Source organism: Desmodus rotundus, chromosome 4 (genome assembly GCF_022682495.2).
Source record: "Desmodus rotundus isolate HL8 chromosome 4, HLdesRot8A.1, whole genome shotgun sequence".
In the NCBI taxonomy this organism is placed as follows: Eukaryota; Metazoa; Chordata; class Mammalia; order Chiroptera; family Phyllostomidae; genus Desmodus; species Desmodus rotundus.
Genome location: NC_071390.1, coordinates 157,609,123 through 157,630,910, shown reverse-complemented (window position 1 = coordinate 157,630,910; position 21,788 = coordinate 157,609,123). Strand labels below are relative to the sequence as shown.

The following is a 21,788-nucleotide window of genomic DNA, read 5'->3' as shown; positions in this document are numbered from 1 at the left end:
AAGTGAATTATTTTCATCTTATTGAAGGATTTGTAGTACAGTCTGTGTGTTTTCTTAAATCCGTTTAAGTGTGTAAATGTAATGTCTTGAGTGGCTGATCAAGAAATCAACTTTTGCATTTTGTCACCTAAGTAAATTCCCAGTTTGCCAAAGTTCAGGTTTCTTAGTGGTGGTTTTTGCTAAGAGAATACTGGTTGATTTAAGAATTTTGTTTTGTTTTGTTTTGGCCTTTTAAGTTCCTTCTTAAATACTGCTAATGTTTGCTGAATTCTGGCCATGAGAAGTTATATGTGGCCATTCTTGAAGCCTGTTGTTAATTAAAGTATAACCTCCAAGATAAAGCAAATGTAAAAGGCAAGGTGTGGAGGAGGACACCATTTGTATCAGAAGGGGGAAGTGTGTATTTAAATACATGAAAGGATTAATGAGAAATTGGTAAGATTGATTACTTCTTTGTAGGGTAATTAGGTGTCTGGGGCACCAGGCATCAAAAGATCCCTTTTGAATTTTGAGTCATGTGAACATGTTATTTACTCAAGTAAAAAATGAGGGCATCGTCTAAGCCTTTTTTCCTTGAGACTGTTTGGAAAGTCATCTTTTAATCTGTCAGATATTAATTTTTAAATCTGAGAATTTTAAGTAATGTTTCAAAGTTGTTAGGAATGGAAAATTGCTTTAAAATACATTCTGTAGTTTTTTTGTGAGTCAAATCACATAAGTTAATTGTTGATTGTAAGGATTCAATAAAAGTATAATCTGTATTTATGGGTTAATTATTTACTATAGTTAATTGTTGTTAACACTACTTGTAGAGTGGCTCTCAGTACCATTTATACGTTTTTGCTAATTCTGAAGAACAGGTATTTGAGTTAAATTTCCTATTTCTTAGATGCGAAAATTGAGATTTAGAGAAGTTAAACTATTTGTCTGCCTATAGCGTTGGGATTTGGATCTAGGTCTGTTTATGTTTATATTGTACCACACTGTCATAACTTGACAAGGATAAGGTCATGCTTTTAATTTTTAAAAAATAATTGATCCTGGTTTGTATTACTGGTTAAAGGATTTAAACACAACCTAATTTGTTAGTTTAAACATTAAAATAAGTGTTACCTGTAATTAACTTAAAGATTTACTTGCATTTCAGTATGTAAAATATTTTAAAATTGGAAGCTCAGTGAAGTAAAATACCCTCAAATCAGTGTACATACTCTTTCTTATTCTTGTGCTTTATGGTACCCGTAGTTTGTTTCATATTGTAGCTACACTTTGCTAACATTTTCTAGGGTTCTTATAGGGAGTATTTAATCTATGGCATTAACAAATTGATTTCATGAATACTATTATTGTATAAGTTTTCCTTAAGCACTTTAATGGGTTTTTGTATCTATTGTCATCTAATATATATTTGATCTAGCTTGATCTAGATTATTTTAGATAGCAGCATAGCCAGGCCTCCCCCTGTACCTTCCTTACCCTGTCTTTCACTAGTTGTACCAATTAAAAATGTCTACACTGCAAATATTGAGAACCACTGCTGTAAACAATTTAAGACTTTATAAATTAATGGTTATCTTTCTCTTTTAAACTTTTCTTTTTGATTTAAAGAAAAAGGTGAAATACTGGTAAAAAAAAAAACCCAATTTAACCAGTATTTGCAGTTTTTGAGTAGAAAAATGGTTTCTTTCTTTCTTTCTTTCTTTTTCTTTTTTTTAACCAGAATGGTTGGTGTGTAAGCAAAAACTGAAAAGAACTACAGTGGCCAAGGGGCTTGGGCTTAAAAATTTTAGAGATCTAGATTTTATCAGATCTATAAACAAAAGCTGAAAAAGCATAAAATAGCAGCTCCCAGTAACTTCTTCAAGTTTATCATCTTCAGAAGGTGACTCAACTCAGTTTGCTTTATTATTGGAAGCCTCATCACAATTCTCCACAAGATCTAGAACTTCATCATCTAGTAGCACTAGTGGTGCTTTTCCATTTACAGGTTGTTTGGGCAGAGCTTCAGCCAGTCTCCTTAAACTAGTCAGACTATCTGCCTAGTCTGGTTTAAGATGCTGGGTAGCATTTCTGTCAGCTGCTTGTCTCAGTATGGCCAGTAATTGTGAAAGTGTTCGCTGCCAGAGAGTCCTGAACTTAGGGTTGTTAAAGTGGATCACTGTTCCTTGGTTTGTGAACATGTTTACCTCTTCATTACCAAAAATGTTACTGATCCCTAACTTCTTTAAGGAGCACTGAAGTTTTTAATCATCTGCTATAGCTGTCCTGTGAACTACCTTCTTTCTCAAGCAGTTCCTTTCCCACCGATGTGCACTTGAGCATGCCGTTTTGAAAGTTTCTCTTGGTTTATGATAGTTTCTTTCATCTTGTTGGAGAGGAAATGGTTCCACATGGTGGACCAGGGTTAGTGCTCAGGGGGTCTTAGGCAGACAAGCTAAGAATAAGCACACACAAGTATGGATGCAAAATGACAACTTATTTTGTTTTTAATCACTTATTTAAATAATGTGCCTTTTGGGGTTCTAGGTGTATGTTGAACAAGGTAAGCTTATAGATTGGTAAAAAATTACAACTTCAAAGCCTGTCCACGTAATACTGTATGGGGTGCGTTTTTTCTTTTACTTTACTTATAAAGAGTTTCATCTCTACCAGGCATAGATTTAGATACTTCTGGGGTCCCCTAGTATGTCACTCTTTGTAAAGAATATTATATATATATATATTTTTTAAAGATTTTATTTATTTTTAGAGAGAGAGGAAGGGAGGGAGAAAGAGAGGGAGAGAAATATCAATGTGTGGTTGTCCCTCATGCACCCCCAACTGGGGATCTGGCCCATAACCCAGGCATGTGCCCTGACTGGGAATTGAACCAGCGACCCTTTGGTTCACAGGCCAGCAGTTAATCCACCGAGTCACCCCAGCCAGGGCAAGAATATAATTCTTATATCCTAGTAAATAAGGGAGTAGTTTATCAGCAGTTTTTGAGCATATTGACCATAGCTCCAAAAGACTTATCTGATTGGAGGTAGGTAGTTATGAGGCTATGTGCATGGGGAGAGGTTGTTGAGCTAGGTCTTAAAGAAAAGTTAAGACCTCAAATTTCAGAAGACAGTTCCAAAGGAATTAGAGAAATACAGTTATTTATAAGTAAATGATCTCTTCTGTAGGCATCTGAATTGGAACTAGGGAGGAGAGATACTGACAAAATTAGGTGAGGAATAAATTTACATATTTAGAACAGAAAAGTAGCACAGCTGTAGTGTACACGCAGTTGTGGAGTTAGAGCCACCTAAGTTTTTTCACTTATCTTTGGGAAAAAACACCTTTTCATATCAAAAAAAAAAGTATGCATAAAATAAAGTGACTAGCATTCAAATCCAGAAACAGACTATTACCAGCTCGGTAATACAACCTCACCACCACCCCCCCCCCCTTCAGTCACTTTCCTGATGTTGGTAGCACAGATAGGCATTGAGTATGTTTGAGTAAAAGAATAGACCCAATTGAATTGTATCCCGTGTGATTGTTTCAATTTTCAAGGATTTTAAAAACTGCCTCTCAAAATCTTTGTTAAAAAATATATTAATAGTATCTTAGAAAATGTCTTAAAATTCATTGAATGTTAGAGTTGAAAGAGACCTTACATTTAGGTTGAACTTGTCTATTAAGATCAGGAAACTGAGACCTGGAGAGATTGATTGTTGGCATAGATCTGGTTAATGGTGAACCCAGGCTTTTTGCATACCAGTTCATTCCAATCATAATGGTTGCTTTATGGGACTATCCTTTTCATAAATAATACTATAAAAGCTGAATGCTAATAAAACTTGTAAGTACAATGTGTGACAGTTTACTATTGAATATTGTATTTACATCTACAGTCATACCTTGGTACACATCAGCTTCAGAACTCGTCAAACCCTGTACTAGTCACATTTTGACGAGAAAAAAAAACGTTTCAGCGCTGGCTTGCCAGTCAGCACCCCTCTCTCATGATGAAACAGAGGTCTACATGTCAGTCTCACAGTGGCTTGCAGACAGTTTGGTACTTGTAGGTTTTGACACTCACCACAACAAGTTACCACTGTATTTTGCTTTTCTCTCTTGGTGTGAAAACTTAATTTTGTCAAGAGGCAGAAATATTTAGCTTCTTAAGCATAATACAGTACATTTAGCTTAGTGATTAAGATTGTGAGCTTTGGAATTAGATTTGCTTTTGAGTCCTGGGTTTTATGCTTAATACCTGCAGCACTGACTCTGTATCTCAGTTTTATCTGTAAAAATGTGGGAAGATTAAGAACTAGGTTACAGTGCTTGGAGCAATATCTGAGACACATTAAACATTCAGTAAATGGGTATCTGTTAAGACATCAAAATGAACTATCCTTTCCTATTCTGCCTATTGTTGTTCTTGGATCGTAAAGGTTTCCTTCGATGATTTAGTGATAGCTCTCTGTGAATTTGCATCAAGGAACGGCTTAACATGTGGGGCTTTAGTGCTTTGTCACTGTGTGCAAACAACCTATGAGGCTAGTTGGCAAGGAGAAATGAAAAGAATTGATGTGGGCCTTGTTCTCAGTGTTGGTTAATCTTTCTTTAGAAGACAAAACTGGAGAAAATGTTTGTGTTAAAATGTGATTACTGTGACAAGTAAATTATTTGCAATTCTTATGAGTTATATAGAGTTAATGGGATTATTTTGGATTTGTGATAGAGCTCTGGTCAGTAGGAATTGGACCAAGGAATTGAGAGTCGAATCTTGCCGTGTGTGATCTTGAATCCCTTTGTAAAATCCCTATTTATTTTATTTTAAAAAATTGTAATACTCACCTGAGGACATTTGTTCATTACTTTTAGAGAGAGAGGAAGAGAGAGTGAAGCAGAGAGAAAACTTTAGTTCGTTGCCTTGTTGTACCCATCCTGACTGGGAATAGAACACATAACCTTTCGGTCTGTGGAGTGATGCTCCAACCAACTGAACCACACCAGCAAGGGTGTAAAATCCCCATTTTAAAATTGGGTCTTAGAACCTAGAAAGCGGTGGTCACATCCATCTGACATTCTTGGTGTTCTCTTACTGTAATTCTGAAGAGGTGAGAAAACTTTGTTTAAAACCTATGTCCTTTTTCCTCTGTTTAATTATGCTCTTACTGCAAATATCAAATAACTACCTATAGTGGAATGCTTGCTTTCTAACATTTTATATATATGGCAGCCTTATGAGGTCGATGTTACTGTTTTACAGATTAGAAAGTTGCAGCTCTGAAGAAATTAAGTAACTTTCTCAGTATCTAGTAACTTGTTGGTGGAACAAGGGTGTTTGAAATAAGATTTTTGACTCCAAAACATTTACTGATTATGGTGCGAAGAATAGTATAGTGGACAAACATATCTACTTGTCTCCTGCCCATTATTTTTAAGGTTTTTAAAATTATAAAATATTTTACATTTAAAAGTTTAGAGAATAATACATGAACACCTTTGTATCCATGGTCCAGATTTAACCGATTTTTAACTCTCAAACTGGAGTGAGCCCCCAATAAAATATGCCATACAGGTAAATCTCATATTGTAACCTTTTCCCTATTCCAGTCTTCTTCCTTCTTAGCAGTAACCAAACACTAAGCTGAAGTTGCCATCCTTCTTATTCGTGTTTTGTTTTTACCATTGATAAACATAACATTTTGGGTATAAAAACACTTTTTAGGGTTTTAAAAAGCTATTTTTAATTATTTTTCATGGATGATTATAGCATTCTACATCCCCTGCAATGCTTCTTGTCTGCATTGTATTTTTTGAGCTTTTTTCCTGATCTTCAGTATAAACTATATGGTATTCTATGTCTCAGTTTTTTTTTTAAGATTTTTATTTCTTTATTTACTTTTAGAGAGAAGGGAAAGGAGGGAGAGAAACATCAATGTATGGTTGCCTCTTACACGCCCCCTGTTGGGGACCTGGCCTGCAACCCAGGCATGTGCCCTGACTGGGAATCGAACTGGTGACCCTTTGTTTTGCAGGTCTTCACTTAATCCACGGAGCTACACCAGCCAGGGCTCTATGTCACAGTTTTTAAATTCATTTTATATATGATATGTTGCTCCAGTTTTTAGCTATTATTAAAAATATGCCTTAAACATGATTACAAATGTTTTTTGGGGGCACATATGAGGTTTTCCAGGAAGTGGAATTGTAGCATGAGTATTTGAAGTTTTTTAGGAGGTGGAATTGTAGCATGAGTATTTTTGTCTTCTGCACTGGATATTGCTTCATTGTTCTCCCAATGATTATATCAGTTTACACTCCCTCTAGCAGTGCATGAGTTCTAATGATCTAAGATTTTTGTGTTAGTCTGATGCATATGAATGATAGCTTATTTTAATTTTCATTTCCCTAACCAATAGAGATATTAAGCATATTTTTGTACTTATTGGCCATTAAGCTTTCTTTTGCAAATTTAGTGTTTGCATTTGTTACCTATTTTTAAAATTAATTTTTAGAGACAGAGAGAAACATCAAAACATTGGTTTGTTATTCCACTTACTTACGCCTTTATTGGTTGCTTCTTATATGTGCCCTGACCAGGGATTGAACTCATAACCTTGGTGTACTGGGATGACGCTCTAACCAACTTTGAACTACCCAGCCAGGGCTATCACCTTGCGTATTTTTAAGTAAACAATTGCAGTGGCATTAAGTATATTCATACTGTCATGTAGCCATTACCATCATCCATCTCCAGAACTCTTTTCATCTTGTCAAACTGAAACTCTGTACCCCTTAAACACTAATTCCCTTCTAAGCCAGGTCCCGGGCAATCACCATTTTACTTTTTGTCTCTATGAATTTGACTACTCTGTTGAATGTTACTTATCCTTTTATATGATAGGGTTATTTCACTTAATTTTATCATATCCTTTATTGTACCAAAGTTTAATTTTAAAGTGGTCATTTTTTTCTGTCTTTTATGGTGTGCATTATATATTTTGTGTAAGAAATTTTTTCCTACTTTGATTGTAATAAAGACTCTCCCATATTATATTGGACCTGCATCAGGCATTACCAGTATCTTCCAAAATGTCGAATGCTGAGTAATTGCTCAGCAGTTGTCCATTTTGTACACCTTTCTTTAGCATTTCCATTTCAGAGTTTTTGTCTTTGGGCTGCTCTGATACTGCTTCTCTGGTTTTTCTTCAATCTCTTTTACTGCCCTTTTTATTAGTGATTTAATCCCTCTTCCTCCTCCATTTATCTCTGGGATCTTTGTTTTCTCTTTTGCATTCCTTTTGTTAAATCACCCTAGGTCAGGATTTCGTATCTCAGATGGACTACTTATATTACAATAGTTTGCTTATTTACAATTATTTCCTGCCTCTAGTCTCTCTCAACCTCTGGTCACCTCTTCTGGTGCCATGCTCCTGGATTTGAAATATGACCATGTAATTTTATTTTAGGTTCTTCACTGCCTATTACACAGTTAAAACCTTTATACTGTTGTTGTAGCCTGTCTTTTCTGACCTATTTCCTGTCACGTCTCAAAGCAGTTTGAATGCTTACATGTATCTGAGACCCTAACTCTCCCTCAGACCTTTAACTATGCTAAATTGCTTGCTATTTAGTTGTCCTGTCTTCCTGGAATAAGCTCTTACCTCCTTTCTTTGCCTTTTGAAATTTACCAGTCCTAAAATGCCACTCCTTATAAGCCTCACTTTAATTCACAGTTTACCTCTGTTCTCCAGTATTACTTTGTTAGAATTTTATTAGAGTGGGTATGTCTTTCTGCTTCTGGTAGATTATTGTGCTCCTTGAGTACTTTTTTTTTTTTTTTTTTGTAATTTAAAAAATTTATTGATTGATTTTAGAGAGAGGAAGGTGGGTGAGGGGAAACAGAGAGAAACATCAGTGTGCTATCCCACCACCACTGGTTGACTCTTGAATGTGCTCTAACCAGGGATCAAACCTGCAACCCTGGCACGTTGGGATGGTGCTCTTAAACAACTAAGCCGCCCAGCCAGGGCCTTTTCTTTCTTTTTTAAAAAATTTTATTTGTTGATTTTAGAGATATGGAGGGAGAGAGAGAGACAGACAGACAAATTCATTGTTCCGTCTACTCATTGGTTGCTTCTTCTATGTGCCCTGACCTGAGATCTAACCCGCAACATTGGTGTATCCAGACGGCACTCTACCAACTGAGCTGTGCCGCCAGGGTTCTTTGAGGATTGTTAATTCATCTTTTTCTCTTCAGCATCTTGCCTGGTGCCTGAAATGTAGTAGGCTTAGTAACATTCAAAGTACACCAAAATATTTTTGCTAAGTACTGTATATTTCAGACTATATGATACACTGGACCGTAAGATGCACCTAGGTTTTAGAGGAGGAAAATAGGGAAAAATTTTTGAAGCAAAAAGTGTGGTCCTGCTCCAGCTTCCTGTGACCCCGTTCCACCCCCCACCTCCCAGCGAGCCAGGTAAGCTACATTTGGATTATAAAACGCACCCCTATTTTCCTCCCAAATGGGGGGGTGCATCTTATAGTCCGAAAAATACAGTATCTGATTTTTTTGGAGCTGCTGCTGAAAGTGCTGTTTGCCTAAGTTTAGGGCAGGCCTATATTACTCTGTTAATTATTTTCAGTCTTCGTGTGATTATGGATTTTCCTAGTAATTATAAATGCAGGGCTAGTATATGTAGTCTTTTCTCTCAAGTGACTCTGGGTGCTTTACTTTTAGGTTTTCTTTGTTTCATGTTACCTATCCTATTCAGCACTGGCATATTCAATTGTGGATTGTCTAATACTGTTGCTTTTCAGCAGTGATAAAACATTTAATTTTTCTAATACCACTCTGTAGTACTTCCTTCATATAAAAAATATACTGCAGTTTATGCATCTGTCTATTGTATAATCATTTATTTTTAGTTTCTTGCTGGTGCACATGTATAAGATTTGGATGTATATCTGAGAGTGGTATATTACTAGGTCATTGGTGTTTGGGTGAGATTTTTAGGTGGTTATGTATGTAAGACATTTTTTTTATGTCTGTGGGATCGTACATGGATTATATCTTTAGCTGTTTATTTAGATGCTTTATCTCCATCTGCTCATAGGAACTGTGAGTGTGAGTCGTTGAGGATTGAGACCTATCTTACTTATTTTTAATTTTCCATGGCTTAGCACATTGCCTGGTAAGTCAGAGGCACTTGTTTTCCTGAATGAGATTAAGGATTTTCTTATGCTCCTGGGAAAGCTTATCCCAAACCACTATGAAAGTAATACCACTTTATTTTGTGTCTAGGACTAGGAAGGAGAGTTGACTATGTTGATAAAGGAGGCCTCCTGGTGAAGTTGGGTTTATTCTCTAAATTTAAGTGTTAGTAATGTAGTTGGGTCCTGTATAGGGATAATAAAATGCTTAAGCTAAAAACTGGGAAATAAGATGATGGGAAAGGAGTTTTTTTATTTGTTTGTTTGTGGTTTTGGGGGCTTTATTTTGTAGTTTTCCCTTTATGAAGATCTCAAGAGTGCCTACTAGTATTATTCAGGGTGAGGTAAAAGTAGGTTTACAGTTGTTTGCATGGAAAATAATACTGGAATAAACACTGTTTCGCGTACTCACAACTATAAATCTACTTTTGCTCCATCCTGTATATGATGACATCTGTATCCCTATGTTTTAACTCTTTAGTATAATTTTACCTTTTTCTTTATTTATTTATTCAGCAAATATTTATTGAATGGCACCTGTGTTGTTAATAAGATAGACATGGTTCGTGCCCTTGTAGAGTAAATTATGGTTCAGTAAGGCAATGAGACATTAAGTAGCTAATTAATTATATGTGTTTGTTGTGATTAAGTAAGAATTGTGAGGGTGGGGTAACCTAACCTCAGGGAAAATGTTCCTGGGGAATAGCCCTTAAACTGATGCTTAGGAGAATAAATTGGAATTAACTTTGTCATACATTAGAATATCAACTCTAGTATGCATATAGAGAGCTAATAACTATTACACAGTCAAGAATGTAGAGCAATTTAATTGCCTTTTCCTCTTAAATAGCTAATTTCTGTGAATATAAAAGTAAATGTTTGCTCATTATTGAATTTTGGACAATACAGGAAAGTATATTATAGTTAAAATTATCTATAATCCCAGCCCCAGGGATAATTCTTGTCTTTAAAATATTTTTATGTAGTCTGTGAAATATTTCAAATATGCAGAGGTATATCTTAATTTTGGTATTTCCTTCCATTGTTTTTTCTCTGTATGTACATATATACACATATTTAGAAGTTGTCTTTTTTGTAAGAGCTTTGAATATATTACCATGTGGTTTTAATCCCAAATCTATAATTTTAAATGTTTTTTAGTCATTCAGAGCTGTCTTTTCCTACTAGACTCTTGAGCTTCTCAAGGGTAGGCATCATGGCACATCTATCTGTGTATTGTAAGTACCAACAACTCTTTATTTAACAAGTATTTGAGGGCTCTCTCTATGGTAGGCACCATGATATGTGCTGGGGTCATAGTGATGAATGGCAAGAGAAGACAGACAAGTACATGATAAATTCATCACCAAGAAATAAAATATTGTTCAGATGAAATTAATTGGTGGATTGTGTCTTCAGAAAAGGACTTTCTGGGGATTTTAGTCTTAGATTGATAGCTGAGTGCTAAAGCCATGTCTCTAGAGAAGATTATTTCAGATCAGAGGAAACAGTTAACATAAAGCTCCTAAAGTAGGAAAGAATTTGCTGTGTTTAATCAACAAAAGGAGACTCTTGAGGGTGGAGTATTGTACCACAGGTAAGGGAGGAGAATGGTGCAAGATGAAGTTGAAAACGTAGGCGGGAGCCAGATCACATAAAATTTTCTAAGCCCAGAGTAAGAGATTCAGATTTTAAGTGACTATGGAAGCCATTTAAGGATTTAAAGCAAAGGATAAAGTTCGTGTTTTTTTAAAGATTGTTACTGAACCAAAGTGGGGTTCAGCTGCCCACCACCACCAAAAGGCAAATGGTGAGGCAAATGCTGGTGAGAAGGGAAGAAAGTTTTTATTCAACTGCTGAACAGTCTAGGAGTGTGGGGAACTCCCTGTCTCAAAGCTCATTTCCTCCACAAAACCCAGATAAAACCCAGCCATCCTCAGCAAGACCAAAACAAAAGGCAGTGCCCAGAATTTTTGCTCTTATTTTAAAGTACCATCCTTTGGAACCTGAGGCAGCTACTAAGCAGTCATCCAGGTAGCTTCAGATTGTTCCCAGCTGCTCTCTGGCTTCAGGCTCCCTCCTGGAGCCAGAAGGTGTAGCCAGTACTGCCATTGGCCATGCAGCTCGTAGGGCCACAGGGTACCATACTTTTGAGCCAGAGAGGGCAGGGATGCACTGCTGACTGGCAAGAGAGAGTGAAAGACTCCCTCCTGGAGGCCATGGACCATGTGACTGCTAAAGTCCCATGGCCCATGGAGAGGACTCGCCAGTACACCGTCAGGGTGCAGGTCCCAAGTAGCTAGCCATGAGCAAGAGAGCGGTTTCTTTGTTCCCGTGGGTTTTTATTAGTTTTGGGTGTGGGACTGATTAGACTCTTCCTTAGAATGACCAGTTATCTTCCTAAAGTTTCGTGTGCTTTGGGTGGGTCTACCTCCCAAACATTCCCTTCTTTTCCCCAAGCTAGACTCAACAGCCAGAGTCTAGCTCTCTGATCTAGCATGTTCCCCTCCTGCAATTTTAACTTATATTGTGCATGCACCTGCGTTCCCCTAGTTCCACCCCCAATCTGGTATCCAAAGGGAGTAGGAGGGCTTTTTCCCTCTTAACCAGTTATCTTGCTAGGTTTGTGATTGCTCAGTGTAAGAACTTCCTCCTACCTCAGCCTCATGATGTAGTGGGAACCACAGACCCACACCATGGCTAGGCAGTTTCTAAAGGTATTATCTGACTGTTAGCCACGCCCTTGGTGACTCGAGGGGTGTTGCTTGGTGCAGAAGCGGCTCCCAAGTTCCATTCCATGGCCTAGCTCTGCCTCCCCTGGTAGCCCCTTCTGTTCTTCACACTCAGCCCACTCCCAGCAGTCTAGACGGCCTGTCTATCAGTATCAAGACCACCTTGGCTACCTTGGGGAGAATTAATTGAAACTGAAGATGTGCGGAAAAAGGATTTAAGGATTAAGGGTTGAGTTCGGCTGGGTGTAACAAGAGAAATGGTGGTGGTAGTTTAAACAAGCAAGAGTCTGGAGGGAAATGTCGCCAGGTTACTTAGTTCAGGGCTTTACAGTGTTAATAGATTATCCTAAATTTCAATTTATAGTTCTTAGGAGTTTGACCTTTGTCTTGAAATTCTTAAAATCGCTATCATTGGTCCAGACAACATGTCTGAATTTCAGAAAGGGAAAGGCATAAGGCACATGCCAACTGAGTTCTCTCCCTTTAAAGAGCTTTCAAGAAGCCCCATTCAGTAACCTGTTTTGGGGGTTTTTTTTTTTAAAGATTTTATTTATTTTTAGACAGAGGGGAAGGGAGGGAGAAAAAGATGGAGAGAAACATCAGTGTGTGGTTTCTTCTTGCTCACCCTACACTGGGGAACCTGTCTTGCAACCCAGACATATGCCCTGATTGGAAATTGAACCGACCCTCTGGTTTGCAGGCTGACGCTCGATCCACTGAGCCACACCAGCCAGGGCCAGTAACCTGTTTTTATTTTATTTTTTATCAAGGACTGTGTCATAATCTCTTCCTGATTTAAGAGAGGCTAGCAAATGTCTTTTAGACAAGCACATTGTTACTCAATTAAAATCAGGGTTTCATTAGTAAGAAAGAAGGAGACAAGAAGTTAGTTAGGCAACTTGCTGTATATGGCATGGGGTAGGGATAGAAATGAACTCAGAAAGATCATTTGGGTAGCCTTTCTGGGTATCCCAGGGAAGGGATGATTGTAGCTTGGGTTTAGGTTTGAATAGGGAGCTGAAGAGAAGAAGAAGTATTTGAGAGATGTTTTAAAGGTAGAAAGAGTCACTAGAACTTGCTGATGGTACAGAGGGAAAATGAAGAAGGTAAAAAAAAAACCTAGATTTTTGTCTTTAGCAACTAGATAGATGGTGGCACTCATTTCTGAGATGAGAAAGAGTGGGGGGAAGATAATTTGCTTTGTTCCTGTTTGATGTTAAGGTGGGGAATAAACAGTTGAATCATATGAATCTGGAAGTCAGATCTGGAAAGAGATTTGGCATCATAGATAATATAGATGGTATATGTAAAGCTTAGACTGGGTCACTTAACTCTAGGACAATTTGTTTTGAAAAGGAAGATGGTCTAGGACGAAGTCCTGGTATTTGTCCTAGGCTCCTAGTACATTCTGAAGTTGAACCAAGGAGAACCAACAAAGGATAAGGAGAGTGAGGTATTAGTCATGTGTTAGCAACCAAGAGAGAGTGATGTCAGTGAAGCCAAGAGAAGACAGTTCCAAGAAGAGAGTGGTCAACTTTTGTCATGCTGATGAATGGGAGAAATGACTTGAATTTCCAGCATGGTGGTTATTGGTGACCTTGACTAGAATATTTTCATTGGAATGGTGAAGATGGATATCACTGGAGTTGGTTAAAAGGAAGTAAGGTGAGGAACTGGCAGTATGGTTGACTTTTTAACATTTTTTTAAAAATATTTATTTTTGGAGAGAAGAGGAGAAACAACAGTGTGTGGTTGCCTCTTGTGCACCCCCTACTAGAGACCTGTCCCACAATTCAGGCATATGCCCTGACTGGGAATTGAACTGGCCACCCTTAGGTTTGCAGGTTGTCACTCAATCCACTGAGCCACACTAGCCAGGGCTTTTTAACATTTTTTAAAAATGAATATATTGGGGTTACATTGGTTAATAAAACCACACAGGTTTCAAGTGTACAACTCTATTCATACATCATCAACTTTTAAAAATGTTTGCTTTGATAGGAACAGAGAAGAAAGGGAGAATGGGAAAAGAATATGGCTTCAGAGATATTTAAATTTTTTTTCTGGTAGATATTAGCATATGTTTGTATATTGATGGATGGGAGAAATTGATTATGCTAGAGAGGGGGGGAGGGTTAACTGAAGGTGTAAAATCCTTGAGAAGAATGGAGGGATGGTATTCCTAGCATAGTGGAAGGATTATTCTTTAATAGGAACAGACACCTAGGGTCACGTTAAGTTCCATTTGATATGTGTGTATGGTCTTCACTTGAGCATGAGATCAATTAATGATGGTTATGATTTTGTTTGTTTCTCTCAGCAGTGCTACTTGGGGCAGACACAGCAAGGGTTTTTTTTTTTAGTTAATTGTGGAATGAGTTTAACTAGCTTTGGGGCTTTGCCATTAGGAGTACCATGAAGAAGAGCATCAAGGTAGTCAAGAGTATTTGCAAGGGAGTAATTGTAATGAATGCTCATGGAATGTAAACTCCTTGAGGAGGGAAGTGAAGACAGAAGTGATTGGTGATGAGAAAGAATGGTGATCTTTTGATGAAACCAGCTAGTAGCTGGGTGTGGAATATTAAAGTCAACGTAATCTGAAGAGGTTGGCAATCAGAAACTTGAAATGGATTTTGGGGAAGGTACAGTTTTTGTTGATAACAAAATCAAGGGTATGACTGGGGATAAAGGGTTATAGTCTAGTAATATTTATTTGAAACACAGACAACCCTTGTATCCTTGCTCTTGTATGAGAATTTGGAAGAAATGTACAGAGATGGCAAACATGTGACAGTCCCACAAACTACAGATAGCTGTTGTTATTAATATCCTTTTTTCTTTTTACCAGGATCTTAGTATGTATCTTTTTTTTTCCTCTTTAATGTGTCTTGTGTTTTCCTTGTGATACTGAATATTCTCTTTAAATATTTAGTGTTTAATTTAAATATTAAAAGTTAAATTAAATAATGTGTAATTTATGTATTTTTTATATTTAGTATTACCTGACTAAACCATTCTTTCGTTGAACATTTGTAAGTTGTTTCTGTTTTTTCCCCACTATATATTGGGGTGGGTGAAAATATGTTTACAATTGGTTGTATGAAAAATAATACAATAATGAATAATAAAAAGAATAAACTATTTTGCGTACACAGCCGTAAACATGCTTTTGCCCATCCCTGTATACTGAAAGGAATATCTTTACTTAGTAATTTTTATCTGAGTTTGTTTATCTGAGATGCCTGGAAGTAAATTACTGCGTCGTAGTATCTGATCTTTCCATACTTTTATGACCAGAGTACTTTCTTAGGTAGGTTGTTGGGTTGGGTTAGCCTAATAGTTTGTTCAGTTTTTTTCTGTAAGCTGGCTTTAGTAGTGCTTAGTTGCCTTTAACTTCATTCAAAACAATTTTATTAGATTGTATTGTGACAGCTGTCATATCTGTGCATTTTTTAAAACTTACCAAATCTGAATTTTTGTGTAGCATTTTAATATTGAAGATGAAAGAAAATATGCATCATTTTTGGCATATTATGTCTTAGTATTTCAAGACAGGTAAAAATGCAACAAATGCAAAAAATATTTTTTTTGGTCCAGTGTATGGAGAATGTGCTGTGACTGATCAAATGTGTTAAAAGTGCCTTGAGAAGTTTTGTGCTGGAGATTTCTCACTGGATGATGCTCCATGGTCAGGTGAATCAGGTAAAGTTGATAACCATAAAGTGGAGACATTACTTGAGAAAAAATCAATGTTATAGCCAACATACTCAAAATATCCAAATCAAGTGTTGAAAAGCATTTGCACTAGCTTGGTTATGTTAATAGCTTTGATGTTTGGGTTCCACATAAGTTAAGCAGAAAAAACCCTTCCTGACAGTATTTCCCCATGAGATTCTCTACTTAAATGTAATGAAAATGTTACATTTTTAAAACATGTAATGGGCGATGGAAAGTGGATACTTTACAATAGTGTGGAATTGAAAAGACTGTGGGGCAAGTGAAATGAACCACCACCAACCACACCAAAGGCCAGTCTTCATCCAAAGAAGGTGATGTGTATGTGGTGAGATTGGAAGGGAGTCCTTTATTATGAGCTCTTTCTGGAAAACCAAATGATTAATTCAAACAAGTACTGCTCCCAATTAGAACACCTACAAGCAGCATTTGACGAAGTGTCCAGAATTAGTTAACAGAAAACTCATAATCTTCCATCAGGATAACGCAAGACTGCATGTTTCTTTGATGACTGATGTAGATCCCAGCCCACGGAATCCGTGTGCTGTGGCAAAATAGATAAATTCGCATGGACTACAGAAATCCTGTGGAGAAAAAGGACTGCACGGCCGCTCTCTAAGTGAGAGGGCGAGGGGACCAGAGAGAGCCCAAGAGATCTCGACCCTGGCCTGAACAGGCTTTTTATTGCTTTTCTGGGCACTTTACATCGAGGATGGTCCTCATTTACTATGCACAGGTTCACTGTAGGTGATTACTTTTTACAGACAACAAAGGATAGAATGTTGCTAATTACTTCAAAGAGAAGGATGTTAAAGCTCAAGGGGGAAAGTGGTTAAACTGGTTACACTCTGTACTTGGGAGGTTTAGCACAGACTTTAGGAAGTTAAAGATACTCAGTAAACATTTGCTGCTTCAATTCAGGGTGAGGGAGTCTTAGCAAAAGCAAGTCTCATAGCAGCCTAGGCACAATGCAGGCCTGATTCCCCACAGGAGAACCACCTATCTATGGGCATGGGTACTGTGTGTTGGACCTCGCTCCCACTGGCTTTTCCAAGTGGGAGCTGGGCTACATTTCCCACGTGTGGAACAGTTCTCTATAGATGACCAGACAAAAACTGTTACAGGTTGAGTGGGAAGTTCTGCTTCATGTGCCATATTCACAAGACATTGCACCTTTGGATTTCCACTTTTTTCGGTCTTTACAAAACTGTCTTAATGGAAAAAATGTCAGTTTCCTGGACGACTGCAAAAGTCACCTAGTACAGTTCTTTGCTCAAAAAGGTAAAAAGTTTTGGGAAGATGGAATTATAAAGTTGCCTGAAAGATGGCAGAAGGTTGTGGAACAACACAAAGGTTTTAACAAAACCTTTATTTACTGTAATTCATTGATTACTTATGATGTTATTATGTAGTAAATACAGGGTATGACTTACCTTAGTGTTAGTTGTCTGCCTTTTTTTTTTTAAATATATTATTCGTTTATTTTTAGAGAGAGGGGAAGGGAGAGGAAAAAAGAGAGGGAGAGATACATCGATCGGCTGCCTCTCTCACACCCTCAGCTAATGACCTGGCCCACAACCAGGGTATGTGTCTTGATTGGGAATCTATCCAGCAACCGTACGGTTTGCAGGGCAGCACTCAATCCACTGAGCCACAAGTAGCCAGGGCTTGTTTCGTTTCCTTTCCCTACTTTTATTTTTATTTAATTTCTGTTTTAGCAACTGAGCCCATGAATTTTCTTTTTCTTTTTGTTTCTACAGCAACACTTTACTGTAGAAATCTATTGGCAGGAACACCAGATCGCCAATTATTTTCTTCATATATACACAGTTCTCTCAGAAGTCAGGTTTTGGGGAATTCTCAGTAGTATCCTCCAGGTTTTCCAATATGTAAATGAAAATTACCTATGATGTAAGTTGTTTGCTATATATCAACTTCGATATTGCAGAGATAGGCTCTTGAGAAAAGATTACCTTAGTGTTAAGGAATTTGTGATTAATGTATAGATTTTGTTTTCTGTAGTCACTAGTGTGAGATTAAGTATAAATATAATTTTTAAAGTATATTTTATTGATTATGCTATTACAGTTGTCTCAGTTTTTCTTCCTTTATCCCCCTGCACCCGGTTCCCCCCCTTTCTTCCTGCAATCACCCCCACTTAGTTCATGTCTAAGGTTGTGCATGTAAGTTCTTTGGCTTCTCCATTGCCTATACTGTTCTTAACATCCCCCTGTCTATTCTGTACCTACCCAGTTATGCTTCTAAATCCCAATACCTTTCCCCCCATTCTCCCTCTTCCCCCTCCTGGCTGATAAGCCTGTAAATGATCTCCATAACTATGATTTTATTCCTGTTCTAATAGTTTGCTTAGTTTGTTTTTGTTTTTGTTTTAGGTTCAGTTGTTGATAGTTATGAGTTTGTTGTCGTTTTACGGTTCATAGTTTTTATCTTTTTCCTAAATAAATCCCTTTAACATTTCATATAATTAGGGCTTGGTGATGATGAACTCCTTTAGCTTTGTTTAGGAAGCACTTCATCTGCCCTTCTTTTCTAAATGAAAGCTTTGCATCTTTCCAGCCCCTTCTTGCCTGCAAGGTTTCTTTTGAGAAATAAGCTGATAGTCTTATGGGAACTCCTTTGTGGGTAACTGTCTCTTTTTCTCTTGCTGCTTTTAAGATTATCTCCTTATCTTTAATCTTGGGTAATGTAATTATGATGTGCTTTGGTGTGTGCTTCTTGGGGTCCACCTTCTTTGGGACTCTCTGAGCTTGCTGGACTTCCTGGAAGTCTATTTCCTTCGCCAGATTGGGGAACTTTTCCTTCATTTTGTTTTCAAATAAGTTTTCAATTTCTTGCTGTTCCTCTTCTCCTTCTGGCACCCCTATGATTTGGATGTTGGAACATTTAAAGTTGTCCCAAGGTTCCTAAGCCTCTCCTCATTTTTTTGAATTCTTGTTTCTTTATTCTGTTGTGGTTGGATGTTTATTTCTTCCTTCTGGTCCAAATCATTGATTTGAGGCCCGGTTTTCTTCCCTTCAGTGTTGGTTCTCTGTTTATTTTTCTTTGTTTCACTTTTTATAGCCTTCACTTTTTCTATTTTGTGTCCATATTTAACCATTTCTGTGAGCATCCTGATTACCAGTGTTTTGAACTCTGCATCTGATAGGTTGGCTATCTCTTCATCTCTTAGTTGTATTTTTTTCTGGAGCTTTGGTCTGTTCTTTCATTTGGGCCATGTTTCTTTGTCTTGGTGCAGCTGTTACGTAGTAAAAAGAGGAGCCTTAGGTATTCATTCACCAGAGCTGGGCAACCCACTTCGCTGCATTGTGGTACTGTCTGTGGGGGAGGGGTCTGAGAGGGAACAGTGCCACTTGCTCACTCTCGGCTGGCTTTCAGTAACTTCCCTCACTACCTCCAAACAAACTGGGACCTTCTGGTGCTGATTCCCAGATGGGTGGGTTTGTGTATGTCCTAGGACCCTGTGGGTCTCTGCAACAAACTCTCCTGTGAGTCTGGGAGTTTCTCCCACTGCTGCAATCCTCACAGATTTTTAAAGCCAGAGGTTTTGAGGCTTTCTTTTCCTGTGCTAGAACCCTGGTTTCTAGAACCCTTGCTCCCCAATTGTTCCTCCTGGTTTATCTGCACGCAGATGAGAGACCCCTCTGCCAGCCGATGCCTGCCTGCCTGCCAAGTCCTCCAACCGTAGCCTTGCTGCATGTTCTCTCTGCCCCAGCTACCCATCTCTGTCCCTCCTACCAGTCCGAATGAATGTTTCTTCTTTAACTCCTTGGTTGTCAGACTTCCATAAAGTTATATTTTCTGCCACTTCTGGTTATTTTTTGTTTTTAAATTTGTTGTCCTCATTGTTGAAGAGGCACAGTGTATCTACCTACGCCTCCATCTTGGCCAGAAGTCCTTATTGTAAAAATTTCTAAATGTAGAACTATAGAATAAAAGTTTCAGACCCATCCACCCTTCTTCCCCTCAGTCCTAATCCTGTTTTCCAGGGAGAACTTTTAACAACTTTTCTGAGCATTTATATAATTAGGAAATACAGGAACTTGCATTTTAGAACTTAATAAATACAAACAGGTACGGCCACAGTAAAAGCGTTTTAGTTTTGTGTGATGATAGTTACTCTAAAGGGAAGTTATCCCAAGACTTGTGAACAAAGACATCTAAGAACAACCTTTTGACATCTAACTATGTAGTTTGTATATGGAAATGTTTTATAGTCATTTAAATTTTGACAGAAAAATGTCATTAATGTTGATTAGTAAAAATTAAAAATGTATATCAAAATAAATTCTTAATTTTGATTTTTGTTATGAGATTTCTGAACAAATTACTGGAGTATTTTTAAGTAGCTGTGTACTGACATCTTTTTTCTTAATTATTTTATGATATTGACATATTGAATATGTTGCCAGTTCTATTTACCAAAATAATTTGTGTTCCCCTAGGAGATTATTTTTAAATTATCAGTGTACCTGTAAGCTTCTGTTGTACTAATTAATAAATTATTATTAATAAGTAATTGCTGGTTATTTGTTCATTTTACTTGGAAATGTTGAGGTCACTGATTAAAATTATACTTATTTACTTTTTATATTTCTGCTTGTTTTCTGATGTAAGGCAAGGTATCAGTAATTTTTTTTTTAACTTTGCAAAGACCTCCATGTTGCTCAGTCCATCAGCCTTTATAATGTGTTTTGCAGCAAAAGTTATATATATATGTGTTTAAAATAATTTTCAGAGAGCACCATGGTCTCCCATCTACCCTAGATCCATAGTTCTGTTTTCCTACCTTAAGGAAATCACTTTTGCCAGTTTCTTCTGGAAGTATGTTGTGTGTGAACAAAATAACCATTTTGCTTATTTTTTTTTCTTAATGCAGCCTTAAGTGTAATGTAGTCTCTTTCACTAAGTGTAAAATAGCAATTCTGAATGATGAAATATTGTGTGATAATGTGACAGTGTTTATTCCTTAATGGCATACATCAGGGCCTCCTATCATTAATGGTATCTTAGAGCCCATGAAATAGATTGGCTTGTGAGTCATTTTTTAAACCTGGCTTCACTAATACCTTATGTGACCTCTTTGTAACTCAGTTTCCTTGTTGGTAAACACATTAGATTGTTACGAGGGTTGAGTTATTACGTTTAAATCAGTTAAAATACTGCTTATAAGTTGCTATGCAAGTATTAACTATTATCATTGTTAATCTCTCATCAACATTAGCTAACTACTCTGCCCCTGAAATGTTTTTCTTCCTTTGGTACCAGTGATAACAGACTGTCCTGGTTTTTTTCTGTTTTGTTCAACATGTCTTCAGCCTAGACCACCCTGAGCTGTAGACCTTTTTTCAGCAGTCTACTTGACCCATTGAATTTATATAGATTTCATACCTGTTTTCATTATATCTGAAATTGAACTTGATTTTTCCTCTTTCCCAAATCCTAACCCCTCAATTTCTTATTTCCATATCTTAGTTTATCACACAGTTGAAAACAAAAACTCTAAGAATAATCCTTATTTCCTGCTTAAGATCATACACTTTTAGTATATAATAACTAAATCCTATAAATTTTACTTCAAATTATATTAAGAAGTTTGATAGGTATGAGCAAAGCAGGAATGATGGGCCAGGTACTGAAGGTCACCAGAACAGAGAGCCCCAGGTGACTAGCAAGGGGCAAAATTCCAAGTCACTGCAAGACCACACTGCCTGCAGCATTAACCCCTGGAGATGACATCTAGGCCTCAGGTGTGTTTCAGCTCCAGGCCTAAGAAAGCCAGGCAGATGCCATGGTTGACATCAGGACCAGCTGCAGTGACTAATGACTGGTTGCCCTGGTGCTGATTAATCAGTGGAGACTATGACCTTGAGGGAAAGCTAATGAATATTCTGTTGAGATACTCCACTGAGACCTCCAGATGAAAGCCTTGAGGATAGAGCACTGCTGTCCACTTGGGTGGAGCACAGGTGCCTTAACTCACCTCCTTTTCCTAGGGCTTTTTTTCCTGAGCACCTGTGTCTCCTCACTCTTTTATCCCTCAAGGTGTGTGTCTCTGTCCTGCTTTCCCCTAAGTTCCAAGGGCCCTTCTTTTGCCTCTGTAAC

At 37.5% G+C, this 21,788-nt stretch overlaps 1 protein-coding gene and 1 pseudogene across 5 annotated transcripts in view; one reads left to right on the top strand and one right to left on the bottom strand.

Annotated features, from left to right (window-relative positions):
- Window positions 1–21,788, top strand: part of UBE2K (ubiquitin conjugating enzyme E2 K) — a 60,561-nt gene that overhangs the window by 2,535 nt on the left and 36,238 nt on the right. Inside the window, exon 2 of one of the 5 annotated variants that reach the window (XM_053922069.1) lies at window positions 15,528–15,632. The exons of the other annotated variants lie outside the window; for them this stretch is intronic. Within the exon in view, the coding sequence (XP_053778044.1) occupies window positions 15,606–15,632 (27 nt within the window). The 5' untranslated portion in view covers window positions 15,528–15,605. The remainder of the gene's footprint in view (window positions 1–15,527; window positions 15,633–21,788) is intronic. 5 annotated transcript variants of the gene reach the window in all.
- LOC128780645 (transcription factor BTF3 pseudogene) lies at window positions 1,893–4,298 on the bottom strand (annotated as a pseudogene).